The sequence below is a fragment of the Hylaeus volcanicus genome, chromosome 1, assembly GCF_026283585.1.
Source record: "Hylaeus volcanicus isolate JK05 chromosome 1, UHH_iyHylVolc1.0_haploid, whole genome shotgun sequence".
Taxonomy (NCBI): domain Eukaryota; kingdom Metazoa; phylum Arthropoda; class Insecta; order Hymenoptera; family Colletidae; genus Hylaeus; species Hylaeus volcanicus.
Genome location: NC_071976.1, coordinates 6,777,939 through 6,804,488, shown reverse-complemented (window position 1 = coordinate 6,804,488; position 26,550 = coordinate 6,777,939). Strand labels below are relative to the sequence as shown.

Genomic DNA, 26,550 nt, shown 5'->3' with positions numbered 1-26,550 from the left:
GAGTAGGGATTCTACATAAAAGAATTACGAACATGAACTAATTCCGAACTTTAACAACAAGATAATTTATTTAAACAAGAACAATTAAATAAGCCTAACAATTTGAATACAAGGAGCTGATTGGAAACACGTTTGAACTGAATGACGATTGTTAAGAAAAATGAATTACGCGATAAAAGAAAACGTAATTAAAAACCGCTACGTTCAAACGCAATAGCCAATTACAAACAATTATTAATGTGAAGTATGAAACATGTGTGAAGAACTATTCATGTAAAAATCGATAAATATGTGTAACCCCACAAAAACCGCTCACTGAGCGGTGTCCTTTCTGAGTGCACCTATTGGTTCGCTACATCGATTACAAACTTGAAACCTTCAACTTCAAGCATTGTCCTTCAAGTCTGTGATAAAAACAGATACGATGTATAAGGTTATGTTTAACCCAAATGTCACCCATTTGCGCTATTTATTTAAAGTGAATCTTAAAAGTACGAAATGCCTAACCAATTCTTTCCATACGCGTAAGTGTTTTAGGTATCAAATGCAGTATTAGATTAGTAAATAATGAATCTCTCATTATAGAATATCAAATATTATTTGCAAACGAAGATAAAACTGAAAGTCCGCGATTGCGTGAATTTAGGAAAAAGTTGAGAGAACGTACACCTATAGGTATATTAATGTGCAATAATGAAATGTCTGCAAAATTGTGAGGAAATTGTTAATAAATCGATATAATTTGACGTATAACAGAAGAACTAGAAGAATTAGAGGAAGGAAAACATCCTTATCAAGAAAAAGAACCATTAAAACCATTTCCAAATAATACGAATCCAAAAACAGGCGAAGTAGGAGGACCAAAGGGGCCAGAACCAACTCGATATGGTGATTGGGAAAGAAAAGGACGAGTAACAGATTTTTAAATATAGCTAGGAAAAAATATGCGCTATAGTTATTTAATAGGATGTGTAAATAATAAAATAGGAACATATTTTAATAAATTAAGAATGAAGTGAATATTGCGTGTATTGTTTTTAAATAAATGAAAGATTTTACTTTGAAATATTAATTACTCCCAAAAATTAATTCATACTTTCAATATTTTAAATATCTTTAGTTATTTGAAATATAACAAAAGAATTAATACTTTTTAAGCCTTCAATTTTTTCACTAACCATTTCAAGAAGAGAAACAAACACGGATATTTGTAAATTAGAACTGACATCGTATCATCATCAAAATGTTGAATTATGTCAATAAAATATCTATGAAACCATTAATGTCTAGAACTAGACAATTCTCGACAAGTATGAAACATATAATATTATTGTTTTGATATTTTAATATTTAATTTTTTTTTACAACACTTAGGTGTTTTGTTGCAAACCAAAGAATCAGATTCAAAAGCTGAAAAAGAAGAATCTGCGCGAATGAAACAGTTTCATAAAAAACTGAAATTGCAGCCGATACCAAGTAAGCAAAGCATACTATATTTGACTAATAATTGAAATCAACACGAAATATGTATTACATAAATTACGAAATATGAAAGCTATAAAGAAAATTAAACCATAGGAGTTCCTCCTAAAGAACGTTTCGTGGATTTGGTATTAGTAGAAACTGATCCAAACAATGGTGAACTAATAACAAATAGCGAAAAAGATCCAACAAAGTGGGGAGACTGGCAAAATGGTGGACGGGTGAGCGACTTCTAAATCGGAAACTGCATTTCGTTCATAAATTTCATTCAAATTGATAATTAAATGTAATTTTTCATTATACGCACTAGACTATAAATACACATGTTATTATGTAAATAATGATTTTATTCCCATACAAACAGATTATATTATTTCTACTCATGTCACATGTTTTTGGTAGCAAATATTTGATACATATATTCAAAATTACAGTTTGTAAAGAATTTTTCTACAGAATTTTACATGGTAAAAATTATTTGCATATTTCATTGTTACAAGGTTAGGAGCACTATCCATTGAAGATATTAAAAACATAATGTTACAAAGTTTCGAGTGATTACCGATTTACTTTTTTTTTCCTATAAAAGTCTCGTAAAAAGATGAGTGAAAATATTATTACATTAAAAATACTGAGTGACATGGAAATAGCTTTCACAGATACAATAATGTTGTTACCTACGTCAAATTGTTTTCTAAAGTGCATTATGTTATATTTACATTAGTTTCATGTTACAGTATGAATACAGGAGTTTTTAAGTCACACTTTTATAATGCGCGATACACAAAATACAAAATTCTTTATATGAAAAGTTAAAACTAAAAATAGCGAAATATGTACAAAATGGCGATTCTTACGTTGTAATATTTTAGTTCTACTCCTAACAGATCCATAGGCGATGTATCGAAAATAATGAACATTGCATTTTCACTTAGTGAAAATCATAACATAAAAGAAAAAATTAAAATTAATTTTAAAACTTAATCTTTCGGTGTAAATACTCTGCAGATCTAAAGATATTGTAACGATAAAGTCACTTTTCTAGTTATTTCAAATTACAGATCAGAAATTACTAAAAAGTATACCACAAGTTCAACATACAACTAGTGTTGTAGAATGAAAAGGAAATAATCTAAAAGTATAAATACACTGATATTCAAACAATAATCTTCAGTCTTTCATCTAGCATCGACGGACCTGCGAATTGTAGTTTTAAGGTAGCATCGAATATTAAAGATTATAGATCTTAACGAGTTATAAACTATAAAGTTTTATTGATGGCCAACACATCTCGCATCATCATATTCCTGAGCGTCCATAAGGCGTTTACCACATTTCCATGGTTGCCTACACCGTTGCCGAGCCATTCCGCAGGTAATTTTGTCACATCAGGAATTTGAGTGTTATCAGGATTAGCATTCATCTGTTTATCCCAATTTGATATGTACCGGTTTTCTACATTTAAAGCTTCGATATACCTATGAATTTGGTAGAAAAAATGTATTTTTGTGAAAATATATTATTAATACTATTAATAGTTACAATGCTCTTACCGTAAATAAGCATCTGAATGTAATACACGACTTGGTCTCGGAGGAACAGCGACAAACATTGGCTCCGGTTGTTTAGTAGTAGGTACGCTATTTGTTTGCGTCGCGGCTGCCGATGTTTCTATAACAAAGAAATCTGTATGTAACAAAAAAAAAAAAAAATACTTTTGTTGTAAATACTAATCTGGGATTAAGAACCAATTACCTGTTTCCATTGGCGGTAGTATCGTTGGGCCTTTCGATGCCATATAATTTCTATAACAAAAAAAAGTGTAAACATAAATTTCTAAATTAAGGAGTACATCTTGATAACATAGCAATTTTCGATATCTTACTTGCTTCTTTCCGTAGGAGGTATAATGCGCCCATTTGATTTAAGAATATGTACTTCTTTAACGTGCCTTGCTAACCTCTGTACACTTGGGAAGGGAGGTACAGATTTCTTCGTGCGACCGCATCCTCGCCATTGACATTGATACTCTACATCTATTAAAAAATTAATTTCAAGGCCTCAAAACTTCATTCACCTTAAATAGTATTAAACGTGACGGACTTACCGCTAGCAGCATTAGAAAAGGACGATTGCACATGTCCATTTTGTTCAGCGATACAATGATCGATACAATCGGTCATATCTTCGAATTGCCAGTCGCAATTGTCCCAACAACATTCGTATACTACATCTTGCAAGGAATTTGTACCCACTGAAACGGATGTTCCTTTAAGCTGTCCTCCATCCTCGTTCATTTTAATCGCTCTTTCTTCCCAAGCTTGTTTCTCTCCTGCAGGTAATTTTCTCCACTGAAATGGAAAAAATATTTATTTTCAAAACATTTTGATACTCTTTAAAAAGTCAGTTTTTCAAACCTTTTTCGTGATTGTCGTAAGAAAATGGCCAAAGAAACTGTTTTCTAACATGGCTACTTTCCATGTGTGATTGAATATTATGTAATTAATTTATAATATGTATTAAGATAATAATAATAATTAGAGGTTAAAAGAATATGATGAATGAAATATATACTTATAAAAAATATATTAAGTATGCATAGCATTTTAATATCTAAGTCATTCTATAATTCGCATATAATAATTTGTGTTTAAACGATAACGTTTAGTATTAACGACAATAACATTTTTGACGGTAGAAACGTGGATAGTAGCCTCGACAAAAAAGTTGCACGCTTGAAGAAAAGATTAAGCATGCAGAATGATGTATTTTCTTTAAAGTCGTTAAGTTTCTTCCGACGCTATGTTCGGAAAATTGAATCTGCATACTTTCCTTCTTCAATGGATTCTTATAGTAAACTAAAAATCAACAGTAAAAAATAAATAAATACCTCGTTGCCAACAATTCTGCTAATCTCCCCAAAGGATGAGTCAGGATTGTTTTGTGTAATCTGCGTTCGCATTTTACTCGAATATAAAATATAGCCCGTAACTAATTTCTTACCCGCCGTTTTCTAAACAGAGGAAAACACAAATTATAATGCCACCGTCTCATGAACAAATCTTGATATTATACCCTTAAGATAAAACATCTAATTGTCGTTCTATAATATTAGGTAACGAAGTTTTTAAACGGTGCACAAATAAAAAAAAAAAGGTATGCTGGCATATTTCTCTAAACAAAAACAAAAATGAAATAAATAAAATGCAATATGTGATCAAGTTGTAAGCAGATAATGTCACGATAAGGCCTACCTTCTTAGTCGACACAGGAGTTTGAGTATTGGAGAGCACCGGTTGAGCTTCTGCAGATCCAACGGACGGTGGACCACCAGCATCCATGCTGTCCTCCCCAACTCCTACTCCTACTCCCACTCCTAATCCTACTCCCATGCCTAGCACATCGGGTTCCAGCTTCGGTAACAATGGTGATGCTTCCTATACCATTTATGTTACGTTCAGTATCCGTTACCGAATGTGATATCATGAATATTTTTTTCAATTGTTTGTATCGGTATAACAATCTTCTTTAATGCTATTAACTACATAAATCTTCCCTAGCTAAATGTATCGCAAGGTGTAGTACTCATGATTAGAGGTAGTAGATTTAACTTCACTATAAATCATCGCGACGATGTACTGCACATTATTTACAGCATACTATTCGATACTAACACAATATTTAATTTTTTAATGCTTGATTTTAATTCCTCTAAAGTATTCTAAAAATCTGTATACTTAAGTATTAGTACTGTATGCATTATCATTGAAGCAAAATGTTTAATTTTTACGCTATTTGGGTTAGAGTGACATGGAAGCGACTTTTTGGTGGTATTCTATGTATATCATATATACATGACATATACATATATGTATGTATTAGCGATAAACCCAACAGGTGCTCTGAATTTAAATCCATGAAAAATAATTGCTTGTCCTATATAAATAGTATATAAACAAAAAAAGTAATTCCACAACAAATATGTAAAGAAAAAATTAATAAAATAAATAGAAATAAACAATGAATATGCCGGCATAGAATGAGAAACATGCTCAGATACAAAGTGATACAAGGTCTTCATCACACGCAAATCATACTCTTATATCAAACAAAATGTATGATCCTAATTTAGTCTGATTACACTTTGCAACACTAATAATTATGAGCTTGCGTATGACTTTAAGGGAACATGCATCTTTGTTATATTGTTGATAGAGAGATAAGAAATTTATAAATAGAAATTACCATTTCAAATTGAGCCGAACTAGGAGTAACAGACTTGACTTGATTTTGCGTCTGAGCCACGTCACCTGGAACCTACAACACACACATCACATGCAAAGCAATGAAATTCAGTTAGTTGCATATCAAAGTAATAGGCTACGTATTGTTATCGAATTATTGCGTAGAATGTTAGTATAAATGATTGAATTTTATACATACTTTAGCAGGATTAATTGGCCTTCGGAAGAAGTAAATTTCATCTTCGGTTACTGCTGAGCTATGATTGAATTTTTTTAAACCTTCTTGCCCAAGTTTTTTCATGAGGCTCTTACTTTCATCGTACAATGATTCACAAATATATATATCGTCCTCAGGTATTTCCGTAGGTCGACCTATAGTAACATACAAATTTAATTTCGATATCGTGATAAAATAAATACTTTTTACTTTTATATTCTGTTTCCTACTCACTGCAAATATATTCTCCAAAATCAAGGACGGCACATTTTCCAACGATAGCCACGATAGGATGGGTACCATCGACGGTAGATAAGAAAAGTTCTTGTTTATAAAATAACTTATTAGGGGCATGTGGTATTTCTATAGGCATCAACAACCATGGACCTTTGAAGTAACACTTTCCACTAAAAAATTAAGTAATTTTAACAAATACATAAGAAGAACAATTAAAGAATGTAGATTATTTGTTCTTTTAATAATAAAATCAATTGCTTACTCTTTGGTTGACCATATAGCGTCAATTTGTGCGATTTGTTGTCTACCTCCGTCTGTTGCTACATACACAAAGTCTCCAGTTTTTACAGAACCCGCACATGTATTATACTGTTCATAGTAGGTATTCTCCGTATCACCCGGATTATATAGTATTACATTCTACGAAGTAGGACATGTTAAGTAATAATCCTTCCAATAAACATCCGAATCATATAAATATTATAAATATAACTTACAGGTTTCTCCTTTTCGGTCAATTTTTCTCCTTCCTCTAATTCCGCGATTTCCTCTTTATGTTTTTCTAGCCTTTCCTTGTACACTGATATTACTCGCTTTGGTTCTAATGGTTTGTCTCTTGAAACTAGTTTTAAATGATCTGGATCAAAGTTCCAGACCTTGATTTTTTTGAAAGCTCTCGCTTTTGTAGAATACCGTGACTCGCATACGTAAACATCTTTATCTAAGAAACCTTCTGGTTGCATTCTAAAATAATCCTTAACACTTAGAACGCAACACCTGCCGGCTACTTTGACCAGAGGTACAGCTACGTGAGCGTCACTTTTAAATAATTCTTTATCGAGAAATTTTCTAGAAGCTACATGATAAGTTTCACTTGGTCTATAAAATAAATTTCCATATAACATTTGCTGTCCCTCCGCATTTGTCCATAAACGTTCTATAAGAACAACACTATATTCCATCCCTCGTTCTGTAGGTTCAACATATGCAAAATCACCAGCTCTATATACTTCTTGATTAAAACTCATGGAGCCACCGTTATCACTATTGTTTCCCTCTGTATTATTAGCACTCGTTTCTGAATCCTAAACAAACAGAGAACATCAAAATAAATGAAATTATTTTGCCCTCTACATTACTTTTATGATAGAAAATACTGCATACTTTTGTCTCATTCCCATCACAACTTTCCTCTTCATTAGGTAATGCTAGTTCTTGTTGTTTCTTTAGACGTTTCAATTCTGCAACTTGAGCAGACAGATCCAGTAGAGTATAATTAAGTGCTGGTGAATGTAACAAATCTCCACCACGAGTTACTTCGTCACGAGTTCTTAAAAAAAATGCTTGAAGCTCTACACTATCTTCAAAAGGTTGTGAATCTGTACGTGACAGCCTCCTGGCTCTTTCTAAACACGTGAATACATCTTCTTGGAAACGATCCAATCGTTTGTAAGCTCCACGATCTAATCTCCTTTTAATTAAGTCTAATGATAACCCTCGTACCCTGTTATTTGAGATAGAATAAGTTACAGAAAATCAGTAAGAGAAAACATAATTAGGTACTATTTAATTTAAATTAAGAAAAACATACTTTTTTCCATCAATAATATCGTGTTCTGGAAGTTCTGCCATAGAGTCCGAATAACATCTTCCTTCTTCATCTTGGTGATTGTAAAGAGCAGTAAAAATAGTTGCCAATATTTCTTGAACTGCAGCAGATACATCTGGCACACTCTCTTCATCTTCACTTAATTGTAACTTTGTTTGAAGCACCAATCGTTGTAAAATTAGAGCATCCTAGAATATTGTGTCAATTGTTTGTAAATTGAATTTAGAATTTATTGATGCTATCAATTCATATTCATATACTAATGACAAAAATTATTAAAAAGAAATAACAGGTAATAGTCTGAAAAGAATGAAGCATTTGTTTACTTCTGTTTCATTCTTCTTGCATTTTTTTGATAAGCGTTGATCTACTTCATGGTCTCTCAATAAACGAATGAAACAAGGTCGAACTTTTAATGTTTTTGGCGGAAAAAAAATATTTTCTTGATTATTATTGTATCGCTCTTCAGACATTGTGAATAGCAGCACCGACACAAACAATTTGCAAAGAAATCAGAACATTTAAAATAACTGCCTACTAGGCAACAAGCCATGTATTTAATTTATGATTATTAGTTCGATAGGATCGCATATCCGCACCGAGTTTGTTATTATATTTATACATGGATAAAAATCATTCGTTAATTCGTAAAATTCTTATACGAAACCGTACAAAGCACAAAGCTACGACGGAAGCTAACTTCACGTAACCTCAAAAACTATAACCGTAAACAGATCAGGCTTTCCATGTTTTAGCGCGAAATTTCAATTCGACTTCCGACTTACGAACTGTTGTTTTCATACATCGCGAATTATCTGATCATTTTATGTAATCATTATTAAATTAAGCTACAAACATAATATTAATAACTATCTTTCAATATATTTTAGGCGTTCTTATTAAGCAATATGACAGAGACTATTAATAATTATTATAAATGAATTACTTATGTTTTGAAAAGATGAATCTTTTTTTAGATCAAAATTATAATTAATAATTATCATGATCTCTAATTTTTAATTAAATAAGTCTTTAAAACTAAAGTTACTCTTCAAAAGTATTCTACTGTTTAGAATTCTTATTTTATTTCAAGTAGGTATTAACAATACCGTATACGTGCAAGTATCTATATCTATATACAAACCTTGTATATTTGTGAATCGGGTTCATTGTATTTGCAAGCATTATCAAACATTAATACATAATCCGACACGAGTTCTTCTAAATTCTCGTAGCCATTATTTTTTAAAGTTGAAGCTATTTTTTCCATGTTCATAGGTTGTTTAATGACTTCGTAATAATCAGGATACTCATTCTTATTTGGCAATTTCATAAAAATTAAAGATAACTGTCTTCCTTTCGAATCATGATAATCTTTTATAGTGTCGTACATAGTTTTCAACTTTTGTAAATGCAACGGTACCTTTTTGGGTCTCCTGTATTGTTTAAAAATATATACCATGTACAACTTACCGCTAATAAACCTTTGCAATTTTTTTTATAATTATTCATACGTTCTAATATTACATACCCAACGTTTCTAGTTGGCGTAGACGCGCTTGATTTCGTAGGCTTAGGCGTTTCTGGTAGAGGACCCAATTCTTTTACTTTGTCCATTAAAACTTTTTCCAATGTATTTGCATCTTCGTATATTAAAGAACCTTCTTCATTGTATTGACGACAATTATTGAACATTAACTGAAAGTAAATAAAATAAAATAAAAGGGGAATCAACAATCAAAATATACAATATGCGTACCTTAAAATCTTGTATTAATTCATTTTCGCTTTGATATTTCTCTGCTTTAATATTAGCTTCTATAGCTAACATATCGATAGGTTCTGCTATTACTTGATAATAATCTGGATATAATTTTTTTGAAGGCTTTTCCATGAACATTAGCATTGGTTGTCGTCCATCTTCGCACTGTGACATAACAATATCCTCTGTATTGATAAGTTTCAGTTTTAACAATTCATGTTGGAATTACTTACAACGTATTCTATTACGCATTTGACTAATGCATATAATCTCTTTTTCAATGGTATGTTATCCTTATATTTTCCACGAGTCAACAGATTCGAAGCACGCTTAATGAGTTTAGGCTGATGAGAATTATTTTCGAATTCGCTATCTGAATCTGAATCCTATGAACATAACAAATATAAAGTTAATAGTAAATTTATTTGGACTAAATCTACCTTTACCTCGATAAAATGTCATTCACCTGATCGAATTCTAAGAGTTCTTGTACTTTCTCTTGCATAATTTTTTGTAGTTTCACAGCACACTACAAAAATACAGCGCAAAATATAAAAATAAAATACATGACACTTTTTACTGTATCATCGTTTATTACCTTGTATAGTCTAGATGTATGAATATTATATTTTTTTGCATTTTCAAACATAATATTCATATCACCAGCCACTTCGCTAACGGTACCATATTCACCTTTCTGTAATAATTATAAATTTAATAAAAATAACTTGTAAAATGAAAAATATTTTTATTGACTACCTTTATCTTAGTGCGAATTTGTAACAAAGAAATAGGATTTTTAATCATTTTGTAGTAATCAGGGTATAATCTCTTCGATGGCAGTTTCCAAAAATATTCACTCATTCTAACTCCTACATAATTAAAAAGGATTATAGTATTATTATAAAACATTATTCAATACAGTAGTATAATATTATAAACAAATGCTTTAAGGAACCTTGATTATTAGGTGCCGTTCGGATAGTTTGAAATAGCTGCCATTGAGGATTGTCAGCCTCTTCGGTTTCTGCAGGCTCTTCCTCTTCGTCATCGCTTTCTTCATCTTCGTTTGGTAATGATGCTGTTTGAGCTATTAAGGACTGCGCCATAGTGCGACTACCTCTTTTACTTCGCGTCGATGGCGCGGTCGTTGTCATTTTTTGAATATTGCTACTTAATCCAGTATCCTGTTTTCTTGCTGCTGCAGTAATAATCTTTTTCAAAAGCTTAGCATCTTTATAGATTTGAGAACCGGGTTCGTTAAACTGACAAGCGTTACGACACATTAACATTAAATCTTTTTCCATATCCCCAACATTACTATAGGCTGCTTCCTGAATTTTTCTCGCAACTGTTTTCAGGTCTACTGGCGTCTCAATTACATCGTAATATTCCGGATATAACTGAAAATGTAATATCGTCCGTATGATACATTTGTTACAAAAAAATTATACATAATACTTGAGTGATAAAAATTTATCAAACTTTTTTAGATGGTTTAAGTTGAAACATTGTATGTAACGGCCTATTGTTGTCAGCTGGATCTGTTGCTGTCATAACTGCCGCGAATAAGTCTTCAAAAAGTTGTATAGTTTCTTCATCAGGATTTGTAGAACTTTCGGATGTGTCTTCTGCGTCGTCTTGTTTTGTTGCTGCCTTCCGAGCCTATATAACGAACATTACATTAATCTTTTATAGATTAAACATTGCACATAATATACATCAAGCTTACCAATCGCGCTACTTTTAGTATAAGCTTTCCTTTAGGCTCTGGGTCTTCGTATTCTTCCATAATACGATTTTTTGTATTTACACATAATTCCCAAAGCTCTGTGGCATCTTTATATTCAGGAGATGTACGCTGTGTTTAGAAAATAATTCTAGTAGTTTGTCCTTTAACTTAAAATGTGCATATACGTATAAGATGTTTAATAATTAAAAGTTGATGTATATTACCATGTAAAAAGCTTTAGCATTATTAACCATAAGTTGAATATCAGATGCTAAATCATCCATATCTCTATACTCATCGGTTTTTAGTTTCTGTTGAACCTTTAACAGATCTATAGGATTTGTTACAACTTCATAATAACCAGGTTCTTGTCTACGTTTAGGCACACGTATAAATGCATCACACAATAATGTTCCATCTTCCTTTTTTTGATTACGTAGTACATCGTACAATTGTTGGCATAAATCGCTCTATAGGTGTTGAACCAAATAGTTATTGTACTTTAATGGTTAATTAAATATTATATTTGTTGCTATGTATGGATTTACAGCAATCCACACCACTTACAGGATCTAATTTTTTTCTTCTCTTTGTCGGTTCAGGAGGTATATCGTCACCATCATCCTCTGTACCCCGACTCGCAACCGAAGAGGTTCTGCGTCGCTTGTTCATCTTGAATGATCTTAAAAAATATGAAAGACAAACATATGGTAAAATACAAATAACACCAATACCTTCTCCCAATATGGAACTACTGAAACATAATTCCACATTCAAGTCATAGTGTCACTGTAAAGAGTGTACACAAAAAAACTCTTCAACTAGATGTTATGTCTGGCTAATGCAATATAATTACATCACTTAAAACACACAAAACCGGAACGTAAACGGAAATCTTATAAAATGAATTTTCCACACAATATATCCATTTACTAAATATGTTACTTCACAAAGAAATTCCTTTGCGTACGTATTAGGTATGAAACTACTCGAGATACACAACTGCAGTCAAGAAAATTTCGCCGCCATGATATGTCGCCACTGTGCTTTAAAATGCAGAAATGCATAATGTTCCAATTTTTCTATGCAACATTGAAATAAAACACACTTTAGGTGGAAATTCAACAGAAAAATTACCACGCGGTTACATTCGAACGTCTGACGAAACGATCGAAGGGTATCACAAAAATTTACGATAAATGTCCGCCTAACTAAGATTTGCCGCCATATCAAAACCTCACTGCATCTTTAAATTCCGTTCATTTACCAGTACTATCATTTCTCTCTGCAGACGCTCGTGTTACCGTTCTCTGGAACTCTCACCTGTCGTTAAAATTTGTACAAAAAGCTTTTCATTAATATACAACATGTAAAATGAAAGTGTTATAAACGTTGTATGATTTTCATCTGTAACGTACGATGACACACGACTTGGCGAACGCCATGCCGTAAGCAATCCGCGGGTTTATAATCACACGAACTGTACGATCCTATAGCCAGAAATAGAGACTACTTCATATGCCCTTTCGTGTACAAACTCTCTCAGTCGATAAAATGAATTTCTGATGCATCGTAATAAAAAAAACTAATAATAACAAATAGCTTGCATTTGCACAGATCTTTCTTGATATTAGTTTGAAATATATCAAATTCCTTACTTTCAATAGCTGAAACTACTAGTTGATAATTTTAAGATTATTACTTTAAAATTCATTTTTCTTTTTAGACATCCAAAAAATAAAAAAGTTTTTAAGTTATTACTATCTGAAAAATACATTTTACCATTCTGCAGAAACGTTTTTGTATTTTTAGGCTAACATTATCTATTTACTTTCGAATTTTCGCGGCTGTCTAGTAAACGATTGTTAGATGTACATAACATATCGATACGATTCGATATTTTCGTATATATATGATACTTCGATAGTGCGTTGTGCCGACTACGAACTGCCACCGACAGCGATCTAACCAGCCATTTTACTTTACGTCGAATGAAAATCTGTAAGAACAGTAAGTTTTCATACATTCCACTCTTTAATTAATTTTACGTATTAACAATAACTATTACTACATTCGTTCTATACTAAAATATTGAATCTAATAAATCCACTTACGTTTTACAAGAATCTTTCTTAAATCGATTTTATAAAATACTGTTCTGTTAGGTAATCATTGTATTCGACAATCGATACGTAATATTAACTAAAAATGAGATATTTCTATGAATCGAAATAAGTATATTAAATATTGAACAATTTAACAATCTTCTCACCTTTTTCATCGGAAACTTTATGTCACGTCAATCGTTAACATAATTTTTTATATTATATATGAAAGAAAATTATAGTACAGTAAACTATATTTAAACTTATTTTGAATTAAAAAAATTGGTGTATTGTTTCAGTTTACAATGGCGAGCACACTGATTCGTTCATGCTTACGTCAAAATATTCCAATGCACATACGTAATATGTCTGCAGTTGAGTTTCCAGACAAAATTGGTAATAGGGACGTAGTAGGTTTTGGATATAATGGAACCGAATCTTACATGGATAGAGTTGATTACCCTATGCCTGCTATTCGTTTCAAAGCAAATACTCCAGATGTAATGGTAAAGTATTGCTCTTTGTGTATCATTTTTTGAACATGCTGTACATTAATTTCAACATCTCAATAATCTTAATATCACTTCTACATAGGCATTAAGAGAGAAGGAGAAGGGAGATTGGAAGAAATTATCTATCGAAGAAAAGAAACAACTATATCGTGCTAGTTTTTGTCAAACAATTGTTGAAATGCAAGCTCCAACAGGATTCTGGAAAGGATGCGTTGGATTAACACTTATGGGTGTGGCCTTTAGTATTTGGATATTTATGTTCCTTAAAACCTATGGTAAGCTGAAACAAAAATAAGTAATATGTACTAATTATTTTACAAACCTAAAGTCTTTATACTTTCTACATTTTTTCTATTACACTTACTAAAGTAGTCTAATTTAAGAAACATCCTACTTTAGTTGTATTAAAAATTATTTTAAATTTTACAGCATACCCACCATTGCCAATAACATTTGATGAAGAACACAGGCTCGCTCAAATGGAACGTATGATATTGCTTGATGTTAATCCTATCACAGGAATTAGTGCTAAAAAATAAATTTGTATTAAAAATATAGTATGAAAAATGTATCATAAAGCAACACTTATTTAATAAAATTCTATGTACAGTCAACGAAAAGAATTAAATAAATTAAGCGTTGCTATTCGAAATTAACGAGTTGTACTAAATGTCTACTCCACATACATTTAAAATATAGACTTCATATGAAGACTTTATCCTGAAAAATACTGTAATTTATTATGATAAATATATTTATTTAGTTTATCAAATACTTATTAATATATTAATTACATACATATTTTTTTATAATTAGCTGTTTATTATTTTGAAAACTAAGATTTTAGACACGAAGTATAATTATGCTATAATACAATACTATAAAAATAGTGACAATGATACAAAGAAACCTCTTATCACTGTTTATTAAATTTTCAGTACTTACACATTTTTTAGTCATTTTTTAAGATAGACAAGCATAAATCACAAATGTTTAATAATAAAGTTTTACGAAAGTTTGATCCCAATTAAAAAAATGTAATAACTTTTGTAAACTAGTTATCTGTAGTAATAACAATAATAATAATTACATAGCTTTGAGAATGTAAAATCGACATTTTAGTGTTCACAGAACCATACATAGATCCATATATAGACACATACATGTATCGCATATGTGTATTATAACAAGCAATTGACATTCTAATTCTAAAATTGAATCACAGCTTATAATGTTATTTATGAACAACGTTTCACTCAATAATGTACAGAATACTGCGAAAATATTATACAACTTGAAGGAAATTGAATACTAGTGGCTTTTTTTTATCTCTGCACTCGAATTTAATGGGAGACACTGCCTGAATTATATTACAACTTGTATTAACACAAAATGCAATCCGGATAAAGAATCTTAATTGGTAATTATTCATTATTAATAGACGCAGTTATTTCTTCTCCTAAATCTGAAGAACACAAAATTTATTTACTGAAGAACGGAATGTAACGTTTAATAACTTAGATACAAGACAATTTAACAGTACAATATTTGGAGTTTTCAGTGATATCAAGGCCTTTCTATGTATTGTCATATACAAAATTTTTTGAAATATTGCTCAGTTTTTAAAAATTAATAGAGAATATTTCTATGTTAAACATGTTTAAATGCAATGTCTGATTCGTGCAGTGAATTCATTTGATATTAGATCATGACGTATCTATGCTTACTATTACTTGATAATATAAAAATAATGTATTATTATTCAGGGGAGACTAAAAATTACAAACTAGCATTACGAAATCAGCAAATTTGTATAAAAAGTAAAGCATTATGCACAATTACTATTTTAAAGAACACACTGTAAAAATCTAAAGTGTATTTTTTTTCAGTGATGAGTTAGTATTTTCAAAAATATTTTTATTCAAAATTTGTTGATCACCAGCACACTTATAATTTTATTTAAATCCGAAAAGTATACCAAAACATTTTCACAACAATACTGGACTTACATATTACAGAAAAAATAGATAATTCTCACATAGTCATAGGCATATCCATGACTTAAAATGATAAAATTATTGTAATAAACACTATTGTAGGTACGTACAAAATAAAAAAATTCAGTAGGTAACTCTTAGACTTATTTTTCTATGTTTGATAATGTATATTACAATATTTACAATAGGTAAGTCCCAATATCACCAATTTTTCTGTCATCCCTTTGTTATAAGAATATAGTTCCATATAGAAAACTAAGTCTTTATCATCATTATTAGAGCTTGTTTTACAGCTTCATGAAATCTTTAAGAAAACTGCACTGTAAATAATCTTTGTATATATCGTTCGTATTATATAAATGTATTACAATGAGTTTATCATGTTTATGAACACAATTGCTATTCAAAAATTGCAATAAGCTTGTAATTTTATAAAGAATAATTAATAAAATATTATACAATTTTGTTAACGTTGTTTGTAATATGTGCAGTAATGCAAAGATGAAGTAGAAACTAAACCAATCTATATTACAATTCTGTACGTCTTTGGTATGTAAACTTCCGTACAGAACACAAAAATGTTTTTGGTGAAATGAAGAACTTAACTACATTCGGGGCACTTACTCGTCCCTATGAAAAAGAAAAGAAACGTTAGAGTTTATCAACTCTTCTTCGTTATAGACATTGAGCCCCTCTGTACACTAAAGTGGAAAGGATAATTTAGATGTGCGATGAAAGTTAATTAATGTCTTTTCACCACACGATTATGATACTGAGCTCGCTACTTAAATAATAAACAAAGTCCAACATTATTTTGCACGTTTCATCACCGTACACAATCACGAGGTGTAATGCACTGTTTTTTTCGTTTTACTGTTTGTGGCCTTGAACTTGGACTGTGACTATTGTTATTGCTTCCGTTACTATGAAGAGAATGTTTCGCTTTACTTTGTCCACTTATATTATTGTTTATTCCGCGATGATAATTTCCTCTGGAACTGTGATGGTGATTACCTGTAACAATTAAGAAATTAATATCTTTATATCAAAAAACTTAAATATTAATGATGTTGAAATAATCGTACCAGTTCCTTTAAATGGCTTTTTCCACTGTAAATGATGATGAGTATGTTGATTATTATATACATGTCTTTCTTTATTCCTGTCTTCATCTTTACCACCAGTGTTAGGAGAATTACCGCGGCTACATTCAGAATCCTTTTAATATAGAAAGTAAGAGTGTAATTAATTTGTAACAATTATTATTTTATATGTAAGTAATTATAATTTTATACCGTATCACTAGCTGGAGCGGAAAGGGTTGATGCATCAGATCCAGTTGAACTTGACAGTGAATCTACCTCGCTTAAAGGTAGCGGGAATGTTTCCTTAATCCACTTACGATATTCTATTACTTCATCTGTCACGCGAATTATTCTCCCTAGTATACTAAATACGATACATTTTTAGAAAATACGTATAAAATATTATCAGACAATATGTAAACAATTATTACATGTATAAATAATCTCACCTTACTTTATTTGCATCGTTAACTAAAATATTTAAAGGACTAACTGCTTGTGAAAGGACATAATAAGCCCAATCAAATGCATCTTTTACGTACAGTGCACCATAACTACTGCGGCCGATATCATTTCCAGGCGTAAGTGGATCTTCTATGCACAATAAAGAAGGTCGATGGCCATCTATCATATCTCGTTGAACCTAAGTAATACAACGCAGTTACACATATACACAATAATTTCTAACAATTCTACTTTCTTTCAAACATTGTTTAAAATATTCCAAATACTGTTTTGTCAAGCTGTTTTTTATAAAATTAATTATTTCATAAGGACATACTTTACCTCTTCCTTCGATATGTAAGTACCGCCATCTTTTACACGAATTCCTGTTTTAACATAATTAAACTTCCTACCATATAGTTCCAAAAATTCTATTAGTAACACCCCAAGATTAGCACTTGAACAATAAGCATTTTGCCTGGGATGTAACTGAAATAAAATTTTTTCTGTGTGGTAGGGGAATCAATTTTTAATTTGTAATATCATAAAATATCTTTCATAAAATTAATTTTACAGAATACAACTGTTAAGCATTGAATTTTTTATTTTATCGCATTACTAAAAATGTTTTTAAAAAATGTGAATAAACACATACCTGTAAAAAACTGATAGTCATAAGTATTAAACTGTATGAGGAAATTCCACCGGTAAAAACTTCATTCAGGTCTCTTTGTAACAAGAATTGCTTTAATACCATAACTAGCTTCTCCAGCACTGGGTACCGCTTCTTAAAAGAATTGATCAAATCTGCAGATTTAACACCATTATTCATATTAAAACTGATGTCTACTTTAATTTCAGTTTCTTTATCGGTTAACTTGACAATGGGTACACTAGCTTTATCCAAAACTTTAATAGAAGATGGTTCTGCAATATTTTGATCCAATAAAGCACGTTCCAAAGTACGTAATGGAAGATTCATCCACATTCCTATTACTACTAAATCTATATCACTGAAAGAAAAAGTAAAAGATAAGAACTAATGATGCTTAAAAATTTTATGAGATATTAATTAATTTCATGATTTTTAAGAAAGAATCAATATTTTCATAATTAACTGTATATATGATATAAAACTGATTGAAAAAGTACTATATATTTTGCATGTGAACACATTACTAAATACATTCTGTTTTAAATATGTACAGTGATACGTACCTTGTAGGTAAATATAAACCAGTGCGAAAGCTGCCAAATATTTCAACCTTAGAATCTGGCCAGAGATCATATATTACTTGTTCTATCCTTTTGACAACACGCATTCGTAAGCTATGTTCTTCATTAGAGGGACACATATAAGCAAAAAAATCTTCAATTTCTTCGTGTAACCTATACATTTGAAAAAAATTAAATATTAGTTCTTTTTTTATTTAAATATGTACTTATGATATATAAATTGTTATATGAACATTAAAAATTCTGTTAAAATTCAAATATTTGCTTTGCAAAAAAATTAGTAATAAAAAGTGATGTTACATTTGTATTCTTCTGAATACTGAAGAAAATAAAGAATGTTTTATATTTTTATTTTATTTCGAGTTAGTTGGAATGAAATTTTAAAGAGTAAATTTAGTTTTAAATTTACAACTCATACATACTACAAACCTAACAATAATTTATATTTTCAATTTTTTTTTTATTTTTTTCTTTTAAATTAATCATGTATTTCAGACATTATACAAGATTTATAAGTGTCAATACATCTGTGTTATACTATTATCACTTACAGTAATGAAAACCATTTAAACACCACCTAGGAGAGGCATTAGACACTTGTTAAACGAAAATATATACTATCGTTTATTATAGTTCAATATCAACATTTTCAAAATTCTGAATAACATGAAATATCATAAATACAAACATAAATACTCGAATTATATAAACATCCACGTGCGCTACGATATCATATTAAACAGATATTAAAATTATATCGTTAAAATTCCATGAATATTCAAGAAAATTTATTGACTAGACGTTATTATGAAATAGTACAGGGTTTATATTTAAAATGAAAACAAGTTTTTATTCATAGGATCGCTAATCCCAAAGTTACCACCCTGATATACCCTATTTGTAAACGAGCGTGCAAGACACATAACCTTAACCATGCCCATATGGACTAATCACTGAAAGCACAATAGCCTAATTTCCAAAGGGTAGATAATAAATCAACATTCGATAATAATGCTCACCCAATAACTCCTTTCGAATAATGTTTATTGGGCACACGCCACGGACAGCCGCCGTATTCTCCGACTAAGGCATCGTAATTGTAGTTCATGCCGTAGGTACTAGCACGATTATCACCTTTCCTACGCGATGGATTATAATAGCTATTGCAAGTGTTATGTTGCATTCGGTCTACCGTACGAGAATTGAGAGTATCCAATGCTATGAAGTCTTGTTGAAGCTTCAGACCCATCACATTTGAAGACGAGTCATTCTTCAACGTTAAGATATCAAGACCTTTCTCAGCTTCCCAAATGTGCAACCACAAATCCTTAGCGGGGCCGAACTGCTCCGGTTGATACCAACCGATAGTCGGATCCATTAAATAGTTCTCGATTCCGTATCTCACGATTAATGGTCTTTGCGCACTACACTACGATTTCAATCTTAATTCAACTTTAATTGAAAAATTGTCTGATTTATTGTAACCTGCGAACACTATGAAATTCATACATACGATCAATGAACAACGACATTGTAGAAGGATACTTCGTGCTCTTGGGTATAGTACGATAAGAGTTCCATGGTCTCGCTATCAGGTGGCTACAAACAATAGCTGATTCTCGCTACTTTTTCCATAAGTTTAACTTTTTTTTCAAAAAGAGAAGTATTTCGATGTCTTTCTATACAAAAATATAATTCATTCTCACATAAGGGATACGTATTTTCTTTACACATGAAAATTGGGGAGGCACACTATGTAAATGACCCTTGAGAGCACTGGCTAGATAATCTGGCCGGAGTTTCCCTAATCCCACTTCACTGCACTTCACGCGAGTGGCAATGCTAAGTAGTCAGCTATTAAAGCAATGTAAAAAACACTATCATTATCAATGAACGAAAACGTTTTATTCACAACCCTAAGCTAATTTAGTCTTCCATATAATTTATAAATGCACTGTACTAATTGTTACATAATTTTCCTAATAAACCAGTACAGTGTGGTTAACCAATTAGTAAACCTATCACCGGTGAGTAACGTTTGTTAATATTATCGAAGTTGAATTATTAATTCTTACTATCACAAATACGTTCGATAAGTAAATTACTTCCATAACTTCAAACATATTTAAGTTGTTATCGTATCTATTTTTCGGTTATCGTTTTCTGTTAAGAATTTATTTCTAACTCTCTTAACAAAATGTTTATGTTTTCTTTACTTAATCAAACTGTGATAGTGAAGTATTTAAGTAACATAACATCGTTGTTTCTTCTATTTTTATGTATTTTTTTTCATGCGATTGTGTCATTCAACAATTTAAACATTTGAATGTACTTCTGCTTTCAGACATGTCAGAACACGTTGAACTACAACATTTAGTTGATGGGGACGTCGATAGTAATGTGACAATAAGACAGAAACGATTTTCAGTGTTAATGTGCAAATCGTGCCCTTATCTTGGCTTACTATTGGCAACGTTATCATCATTGTTTTTTTCATTATGTAGTGTCATTGTGAAGGGTTTGGTGGAAGTAAATCCAATGGAATTGGCAGCATTTCGATTTGTGGGTGTATTGTTACCAGCAATACCAATTGTGATATATAAAGGAGAACATCCTTTTCCAAAGGGACGTAGACTAATGCTAATATTAAGAAGTTTTGTAGGGACCACAGGCCTTATGCTAAGTTTTTATGCATTCAGGCATATGCCACTAGCTGATGCATCTGTTGTAGTTTTTTCTGTTCCTGTATTTGTAGCTATATTTGCAAGAATCTTCTTAAAGGAGCCTTGCGGGATATTCAATGTTATTACAGTTTGTTTAACATTGATTGGTGTGATTCTGATAACGCGTCCACCACTTATTTTTGGACATACTATAGAGTCTCTTTCCGATGGACATATAAAAACAGAACATGGAGATTTATGGGGTGCTGTAGCAGCTTTCTCTGCAACTTTATTCGGTGCCAATGTATATGTTTTATTAAGAGCTTTGAAAGGCCTCCATTTTTCAGTAATAATGACAAATTTTGGATCGTTTGCCTTATTTCAGACAATAATTATATCTTGGGCTATAGGTGCACTTTGCTTACCTCGCTGTGGAACTGACAGACTTTTAGTTGTAGCACTTGCTCTTTTTAGTTTTGGGGGTCAAATATTATTAACGTTAGCTTTACAGATGGAACAAGCAGGACCAGTTGCAATAGCAAGGTCAGCAGACATAGTCTTTGCCTTTTTCTGGCAAGTTATATTTTTTAATGAAATACCAAATCGTTATTCAGTTGGAGGAGCAATTTTAGTCACAAGTTCAGTTTTATTAACAGGACTAAGAAAGTGGGCTCTTTCATTACCAGAAACATCTAGTGTTAAAAAATCTTTAGGTATTTTGGTGATGTAAATTATATTTCACAAAGAATAGACAATTTAAAAAATTGATCATACTCTATCATAACATTAAAATTGTGTTACTATAATTGAATTCATTGTAAACAAATGATTTACATGAAGGTAGTCATTTTGGCCTATAGTAATAATTTCATTCGTGAAAAATAAACTTCCCTTAATATTTAATATATTAAGTAATAATACTTCTATCATAGTTACAAATGAACTTAAATTACTTAAATTATTTGAATTGCTTTAAAATTACGATACTAAACGCATTAATATAAACATATTGCAGATTCATATAATGAATATTACTACTAATTGTAGGACAATATAAAAAAAGAACAAAATAGATGTATTTTTAGCTGCTCTTCATTTCCTTCTTGGTTTAGTCATTCTAATTTAATATGTATGAAACTATTATGAAGTATAAAATTAAATGATGTAAAATATCACTGGTTATGTACAACTAACACTTAGCAGAAACAAAGTAAATTTAAATCTCTATTACAAAAATAAATTTCACATAATAATAATATCACTACAGAAATATTTATTAAATAATAAATCCATTACTATATTATTGCAATAAAATAGGGGATTTATACTTTTTAGTGTAAGGTACTCAAATTCATGAAAGGTACTTATTCATAAGATTTCTGAACAAATGTACAGTTACTTTTGTTAGAATAGCTATACCCTTGAAATGTTCTGTTTTATATAAATATGTTTGAAAACATATTGTTTCTTTACAAATTGTTATATTTATACTGTTCCAATGGTTTACTTATTGTTACTATAAAGTCTAGTCTAAAAAGTCTAGTCTCTGTATTACAGATACAGAGTTTTTATTTAACTCCATATGTAATTATTTACAAAATGTACAAAATAACGAAACATTATTTAATTTTCTTATTAATGTACATATTAATATCATAATTTAATTAAAATAAGATGCTAAAAATTGCACAAATATCAACGAATTTTGTAAATTTATTAGCGTGTCCATCTTAAATTTTCAATTACAATAATCGTCTATGTTTTCGTTCTTATATAAAATATTATGGACTGACAAGTGTTTCATTATTTTATGCGAACTGTTTGTGAGCTTTAAATAAAATGTACTGAAGCAGTGTTACTTAAACTTAGAACATTATGAGAAAGTTTTTTCAACAACGAACAAATAGTATAATGATCAAGTAAATTTTGATTTATAAGTGTACATATAAATATAGATCAGACTTCACTTTATGAGTTACTACTGTCTGTGGCGAATAATACATACATTGAATTTTTTATTAGAATTACGTTAATTCTTTTCATCATCAGAATAATGTAATAGTAAGTGGTTTAAGAAACACTACCTCAACTTAATATAAATTGTTTCTAAAAACATTAACAGTAAAATCAGTTATGTACTTATAGATGCGATTTTAATGTGTGTACTTGTAAAACGTATGTGTGTGTACTCTAAAAACAGGTCGTAATTTGTTGGTAACCTTTGGTTGCAATCAGTTGTTTGCATGAAATTAGTATTGATCGTTAACAGACAACAAATCGAAATGTATTTTTTACACAATATTGCATCATGGAAACTGCCATATAAAAGATGTAAAGTTACCATGTAGCAAGATGGACGTAACATTATAGTAATAATAGGAAAATCTACATGTCTTCTACCAATTATGATTTTCATTAAATTAAAAAATTATAATTAAAACAATTATAATTACGCTCGCCTAAGAAAAACCTAAGATTGTAAAAGTTTATTCAAATAACGATTATTGTATTTATTAAAATGCACGTTTTCATTACGATAATAGAAAATAGTTAATTCTATCCCTATAAAAATCAATTCTTTACAAGTAATCTAAAATCTTTTGTGTCGCGTAATGCTTCTTTTTTCTTTTACAAATGCATCATTGAATTTTATGACGTCACTTAAAAGCTAATTACGAAACGTTTAAGAATTACATAACGATCTGCCACACAGGTATATGAATATGTTATACATACAGCACACACACATATTTCGTTTAGCGGGAAGATCTTTGTAAATAAAACCACGTGATTTACAACAGGACCGAAATGACGAGGTGCTATGCTACAGATTAAATAGAAGTTTTATAAGTAGCTATTTATGTACGATAATAACAATTCTGCAGTGAAAGAGTTTATGAAACAATGCACGAAGTTGTCAAATTTTTTCAGGGATAGTAAATAAAGTAATATTATAAAAAAATATATCAAGCAACGCAGAATTGTATTAAACCTAACCTACGATACGCTCTCGGCTATAGATAGCCGAACACAGCCGAGCACAGTCGAGCGATAAGCTCCTGTCACCTGTCATCACCTGACATGCCTGTCAGTAAGTCATGTGGTTTTGTTTATCGCTAAATAAAGTATATAAAAAACATTTTACAACTCTAATTCTATATACTCCATTATTTTAGATAGGTTGTGTCATTAAACTAATATAGATCAATTTAAGCATTACACTGTTAAAATATTTATATTATTAAACACAACTGTCAAGTGTTACTTATATATATATGCACAGTTAAAAAATTAACAAAATGCTGTGTAATGTCTACTTCTATAAATAAATATTAAACGGTTCTTAATAATTGAATAACAATAATTATTGATTTTTGTAATCATTTTATTTTTTTATTTATATTTAGTTAACAAATTTACTTGTAATGTTAATATAAATTAAATACATCACAATCTAAACAGCACAGTGTATCAGTGAAACAAGTATGTTTCATTGTTAAAGAACTCCTAGCAATCTTTGAACTTGAAAATAATGAAAACTTCGTAAGGGATCTAATTGAATTGTTACCTATAATTTGTGTTACCTAAAGAGATATTCATATTTAAAGGTGAAAATTGCTGCGGTATAATTTGCCACCCATAGTAAACATTTTATGCAATCTTATCTTAATATATGATTGGAAACTGCGTAATAATCTTATCAGTGACAACTACAAAGTGGTGTAAAACAGAACATTTCCGTGATACAAATTCATATTGTCTTATAACGTTCACACTTAAAAGAATCCAATGATTAGTGTCAAAGATGTGTATCCTATTTATTTATCGTAATCCTGATGCTAATTCTGAGTCTTATCGATTAATTTTGGCTTCGAATCGTGATGAAGATATTAAACGTCCTGCATCCTTAGCCCATTATTGGAAAAATCATCCTGAATGTCTGGGAGGTATGTTCAAAATTAGTTTCTTGTATGAAATACTCAGTGTAATAGTTGTTATGAATTATTACACCTCATGTTTTTAAAATATTATTTAAAGAGATTTTGTTTTTGTCTGTTAATTTTGCTCTAATTGAAATCATTATTAAATTTTACATGGAAGATAAAAGTAATTTACAATTTGTCAGGTACTGATATGACACCTGGTAAAGAAGGAGGAACATGGCTAGCCCTATCACTAACAGGGAAGGCTGGAGTTATTTTAAATTTATGTAATGAAGAAGACTCACCTAATACTCAGAAAAAGGGACGAGGTTTTTTAATACCTCAATTTGTTACTTCAAATGATTCTGCAATTTCATATTTGCCCAAATTACATAAAGAAAATCAAAATGGTCAACCATATAATCCATATGCTTTGGTTTTAATTAATTTACAGTATGTAAATAATTTTTATAAATCTACAGAATCAAGACAGTTTCATTTTGTAGCATAATTTTGTAGCATTATTAAAACATTGTATTGTTCATAAGGAATGCTTTCAATTAGTAAATGAGTAATTTTTTATATTTATTCAGCAATGCAAATGTTGACTACCTAAGCAGTTCTATGAGATCAACAGGACCTTTTTCATGCGAAGATGCAGTACTAGGTTTCAGTAATAGCGGCTTTGGTATTCCTTATAAGAAGGTCGAAGAAGGGAAAGAAAAATTCAAAAATATTGTTACTAATGTTAAAGTACGAAACCAAGCAGAGCTTATTGAAAATCTTCTAAAATTTTTAAAATCAAAAGAAAGGTATCCATTATTTGCAAAATTATGAATCACAATTATTATTACTATTGTTCGTTACTATCTTATATTTCGAATATTCATAGGTATTTACCAGATGCAGAATTGCAAAAGCGATCTCCAAAAATGTATGAAGAACTTAGTTCTATTTTTGTATCTCTTAATAATGATTATGGTACACGAAGTCATTCTGTACTGCTAGTTACCGGAAGCGGGAAAATTACATTTATCGAAGAAACGCTTATGCCAGATTTAACATGGAAACGTCAAATATTTAATAATAATTTAATGCCCAGAAACAACTAACTATTATGAAAATAAAAATAATGTTTGAGTTTCAAGTTTTATATTAATTATATTACAAATTCAAAATATTTACAATAATATTAATATGTTAATATAAAAAAATAAAAATTTTATAAAAATATCTTTATCATTGTGAAGAGTTTTTCATTTTATTGATTTATATTCAATTCAATTTAATTCATTTTATTGA

General features: G+C 30.3%; 7 protein-coding genes across 13 annotated transcripts; 5 read left to right on the top strand and 2 right to left on the bottom strand.

Annotated features, from left to right (window-relative positions):
- The first annotated feature begins 21 nt into the window (after nucleotides 1-21).
- Nucleotides 22-1,072, top strand: LOC128878264 (succinate dehydrogenase assembly factor 4, mitochondrial-like). The gene is made up of 3 exons (XM_054126325.1): nucleotides 22-524; nucleotides 586-675; nucleotides 757-1,072. The coding sequence occupies exons 1-3, from the start codon at nucleotides 425-427 to the stop codon at nucleotides 924-926; spliced, it is 360 nt and encodes a 119-aa protein (XP_053982300.1). The 5' UTR covers nucleotides 22-424; the 3' UTR covers nucleotides 927-1,072.
- Nucleotides 1,073-1,243: 171 nt separating this feature from the next.
- Nucleotides 1,244-1,912, top strand: LOC128878273 (uncharacterized; the record flags this gene model as incomplete). Its single annotated transcript, XM_054126354.1, has 3 exons — nucleotides 1,244-1,310; nucleotides 1,375-1,476; nucleotides 1,579-1,912. Coding segments are annotated over 3 exons (309 nt in total), but the record flags the coding sequence as incomplete, so codon positions are not given.
- Nucleotides 1,913-2,047: 135 nt separating this feature from the next.
- On the bottom strand, nucleotides 2,048-12,821 carry LOC128878128 (protein polybromo-1). 7 transcript variants are annotated; one of them, XM_054126092.1, is made up of 27 exons: nucleotides 12,607-12,819; nucleotides 11,851-11,965; nucleotides 11,508-11,753; nucleotides 11,284-11,412; nucleotides 11,037-11,216; nucleotides 10,510-10,954; nucleotides 10,311-10,423; nucleotides 10,150-10,248; nucleotides 10,018-10,080; nucleotides 9,785-9,937; nucleotides 9,549-9,716; nucleotides 9,321-9,487; nucleotides 8,934-9,225; nucleotides 7,772-7,977; nucleotides 7,345-7,684; nucleotides 6,678-7,265; nucleotides 6,443-6,600; nucleotides 6,178-6,350; nucleotides 5,926-6,098; nucleotides 5,728-5,799; nucleotides 4,737-4,919; nucleotides 4,373-4,495; nucleotides 3,590-3,833; nucleotides 3,368-3,512; nucleotides 3,238-3,287; nucleotides 3,036-3,153; nucleotides 2,048-2,960 (listed from the first exon to the last, which is right to left on the bottom strand). In XM_054126092.1, the coding sequence occupies exons 2-27, from the start codon at nucleotides 11,953-11,955 to the stop codon at nucleotides 2,744-2,746; spliced, it is 4,950 nt and encodes a 1,649-aa protein (XP_053982067.1). In that variant the 5' UTR covers nucleotides 11,956-11,965; nucleotides 12,607-12,819; the 3' UTR covers nucleotides 2,048-2,743. The 7 variants fall into 7 exon arrangements, with proteins under 7 accessions (XP_053982067.1, XP_053982049.1, XP_053982021.1 ...); XM_054126074.1 differs by having other exon boundaries at nucleotides 3,368-3,518; nucleotides 12,551-12,816; XM_054126046.1 differs by having other exon boundaries at nucleotides 3,368-3,518; nucleotides 12,607-12,816.
- Nucleotides 12,822-13,138: 317 nt separating this feature from the next.
- Nucleotides 13,139-14,556, top strand: LOC128878257 (cytochrome c oxidase subunit 4 isoform 1, mitochondrial-like). The gene is made up of 4 exons (XM_054126315.1): nucleotides 13,139-13,293; nucleotides 13,688-13,894; nucleotides 13,983-14,175; nucleotides 14,330-14,556. The coding sequence occupies exons 2-4, from the start codon at nucleotides 13,694-13,696 to the stop codon at nucleotides 14,437-14,439; spliced, it is 504 nt and encodes a 167-aa protein (XP_053982290.1). The 5' UTR covers nucleotides 13,139-13,293; nucleotides 13,688-13,693; the 3' UTR covers nucleotides 14,440-14,556.
- Nucleotides 14,557-15,814: 1,258 nt separating this feature from the next.
- On the bottom strand, nucleotides 15,815-20,176 carry LOC128878189 (terminal nucleotidyltransferase 4B-like). The gene is made up of 8 exons (XM_054126197.1): nucleotides 19,682-20,176; nucleotides 18,645-18,815; nucleotides 18,082-18,439; nucleotides 17,769-17,915; nucleotides 17,432-17,625; nucleotides 17,193-17,346; nucleotides 16,983-17,115; nucleotides 15,815-16,911 (listed from the first exon to the last, which is right to left on the bottom strand). Exons 1-8 carry the CDS (start codon nucleotides 20,038-20,040, stop codon nucleotides 16,724-16,726), a joined length of 1,704 nt encoding a protein of 567 aa, XP_053982172.1. The 5' UTR covers nucleotides 20,041-20,176; the 3' UTR covers nucleotides 15,815-16,723.
- A 130-nt stretch (nucleotides 20,177-20,306) lies between these two features.
- On the top strand, nucleotides 20,307-24,287 carry LOC128878216 (solute carrier family 35 member G1). Its single transcript, XM_054126240.1, has 2 exons — nucleotides 20,307-20,689; nucleotides 21,007-24,287. Exon 2 carries the CDS (start codon nucleotides 21,009-21,011, stop codon nucleotides 22,053-22,055), a length of 1,047 nt encoding a protein of 348 aa, XP_053982215.1. The 5' UTR covers nucleotides 20,307-20,689; nucleotides 21,007-21,008; the 3' UTR covers nucleotides 22,056-24,287.
- A 134-nt stretch (nucleotides 24,288-24,421) lies between these two features.
- LOC128878238 (transport and Golgi organization 2 homolog) lies at nucleotides 24,422-26,535 on the top strand. Its single transcript, XM_054126281.1, has 4 exons — nucleotides 24,422-25,272; nucleotides 25,452-25,701; nucleotides 25,842-26,060; nucleotides 26,141-26,535. Exons 1-4 carry the CDS (start codon nucleotides 25,131-25,133, stop codon nucleotides 26,358-26,360), a joined length of 831 nt encoding a protein of 276 aa, XP_053982256.1. The 5' UTR covers nucleotides 24,422-25,130; the 3' UTR covers nucleotides 26,361-26,535.
- The last annotated feature ends 15 nt before the right edge of the window (nucleotides 26,536-26,550 follow it).

Bases quoted from the DNA above. Each gene is read 5' to 3' on its own strand.
- LOC128878264 (XM_054126325.1), top strand. From the start codon at position 425: ATGTATAAGGTTATGTTTAACCCAAATGTCACCCATTTGCGCTATTTA. The intron at 525-585 runs GTAAGTGTTTTA...CTCTCATTATAG, and splicing joins AACCAATTCTTTCCATACGC to AATATCAAATATTATTTGCA. The intron at 676-756 runs GTATATTAATGT...GACGTATAACAG, and splicing joins GAGAGAACGTACACCTATAG to AAGAACTAGAAGAATTAGAG.
- LOC128878128 (XM_054126074.1), bottom strand. From the start codon at position 11,955: ATGAACAAGCGACGCAGAACCTCTTCGGTTGCGAGTCGGGGTACAGAG. The intron at 11,754-11,850 runs GTAAGTGGTGTG...CAACACCTATAG, and splicing joins GAAGAAAAAAATTAGATCCT to AGCGATTTATGCCAACAATT. The intron at 7,978-8,933 runs GTTTGTATATAG...ACAATATTCTAG, and splicing joins CCGATTCACAAATATACAAG to GATGCTCTAATTTTACAACG.
- LOC128878257 (XM_054126315.1), top strand. From the start codon at position 13,694: ATGGCGAGCACACTGATTCGTTCATGCTTACGTCAAAATATTCCAATG. The intron at 13,895-13,982 runs GTAAAGTATTGC...ACTTCTACATAG, and splicing joins CAAATACTCCAGATGTAATG to GCATTAAGAGAGAAGGAGAA. The intron at 14,176-14,329 runs GTAAGCTGAAAC...TAAATTTTACAG, and splicing joins TATGTTCCTTAAAACCTATG to CATACCCACCATTGCCAATA.
- LOC128878189 (XM_054126197.1), bottom strand. From the start codon at position 20,040: ATGGATCCGACTATCGGTTGGTATCAACCGGAGCAGTTCGGCCCCGCT. The intron at 18,816-19,681 runs GTGAGCATTATT...TCAAATGTATAG, and splicing joins TATTCGAAAGGAGTTATTGG to GTTACACGAAGAAATTGAAG. The intron at 17,347-17,431 runs GTGAGATTATTT...TATCGTATTTAG, and splicing joins AACGATGCAAATAAAGTAAG to TATACTAGGGAGAATAATTC.
- LOC128878216 (XM_054126240.1), top strand. From the start codon at position 21,009: ATGTCAGAACACGTTGAACTACAACATTTAGTTGATGGGGACGTCGAT.
- LOC128878238 (XM_054126281.1), top strand. From the start codon at position 25,131: ATGTGTATCCTATTTATTTATCGTAATCCTGATGCTAATTCTGAGTCT. The intron at 25,273-25,451 runs GTATGTTCAAAA...ACAATTTGTCAG, and splicing joins TCATCCTGAATGTCTGGGAG to GTACTGATATGACACCTGGT. The intron at 25,702-25,841 runs GTATGTAAATAA...ATATTTATTCAG, and splicing joins TTGGTTTTAATTAATTTACA to CAATGCAAATGTTGACTACC.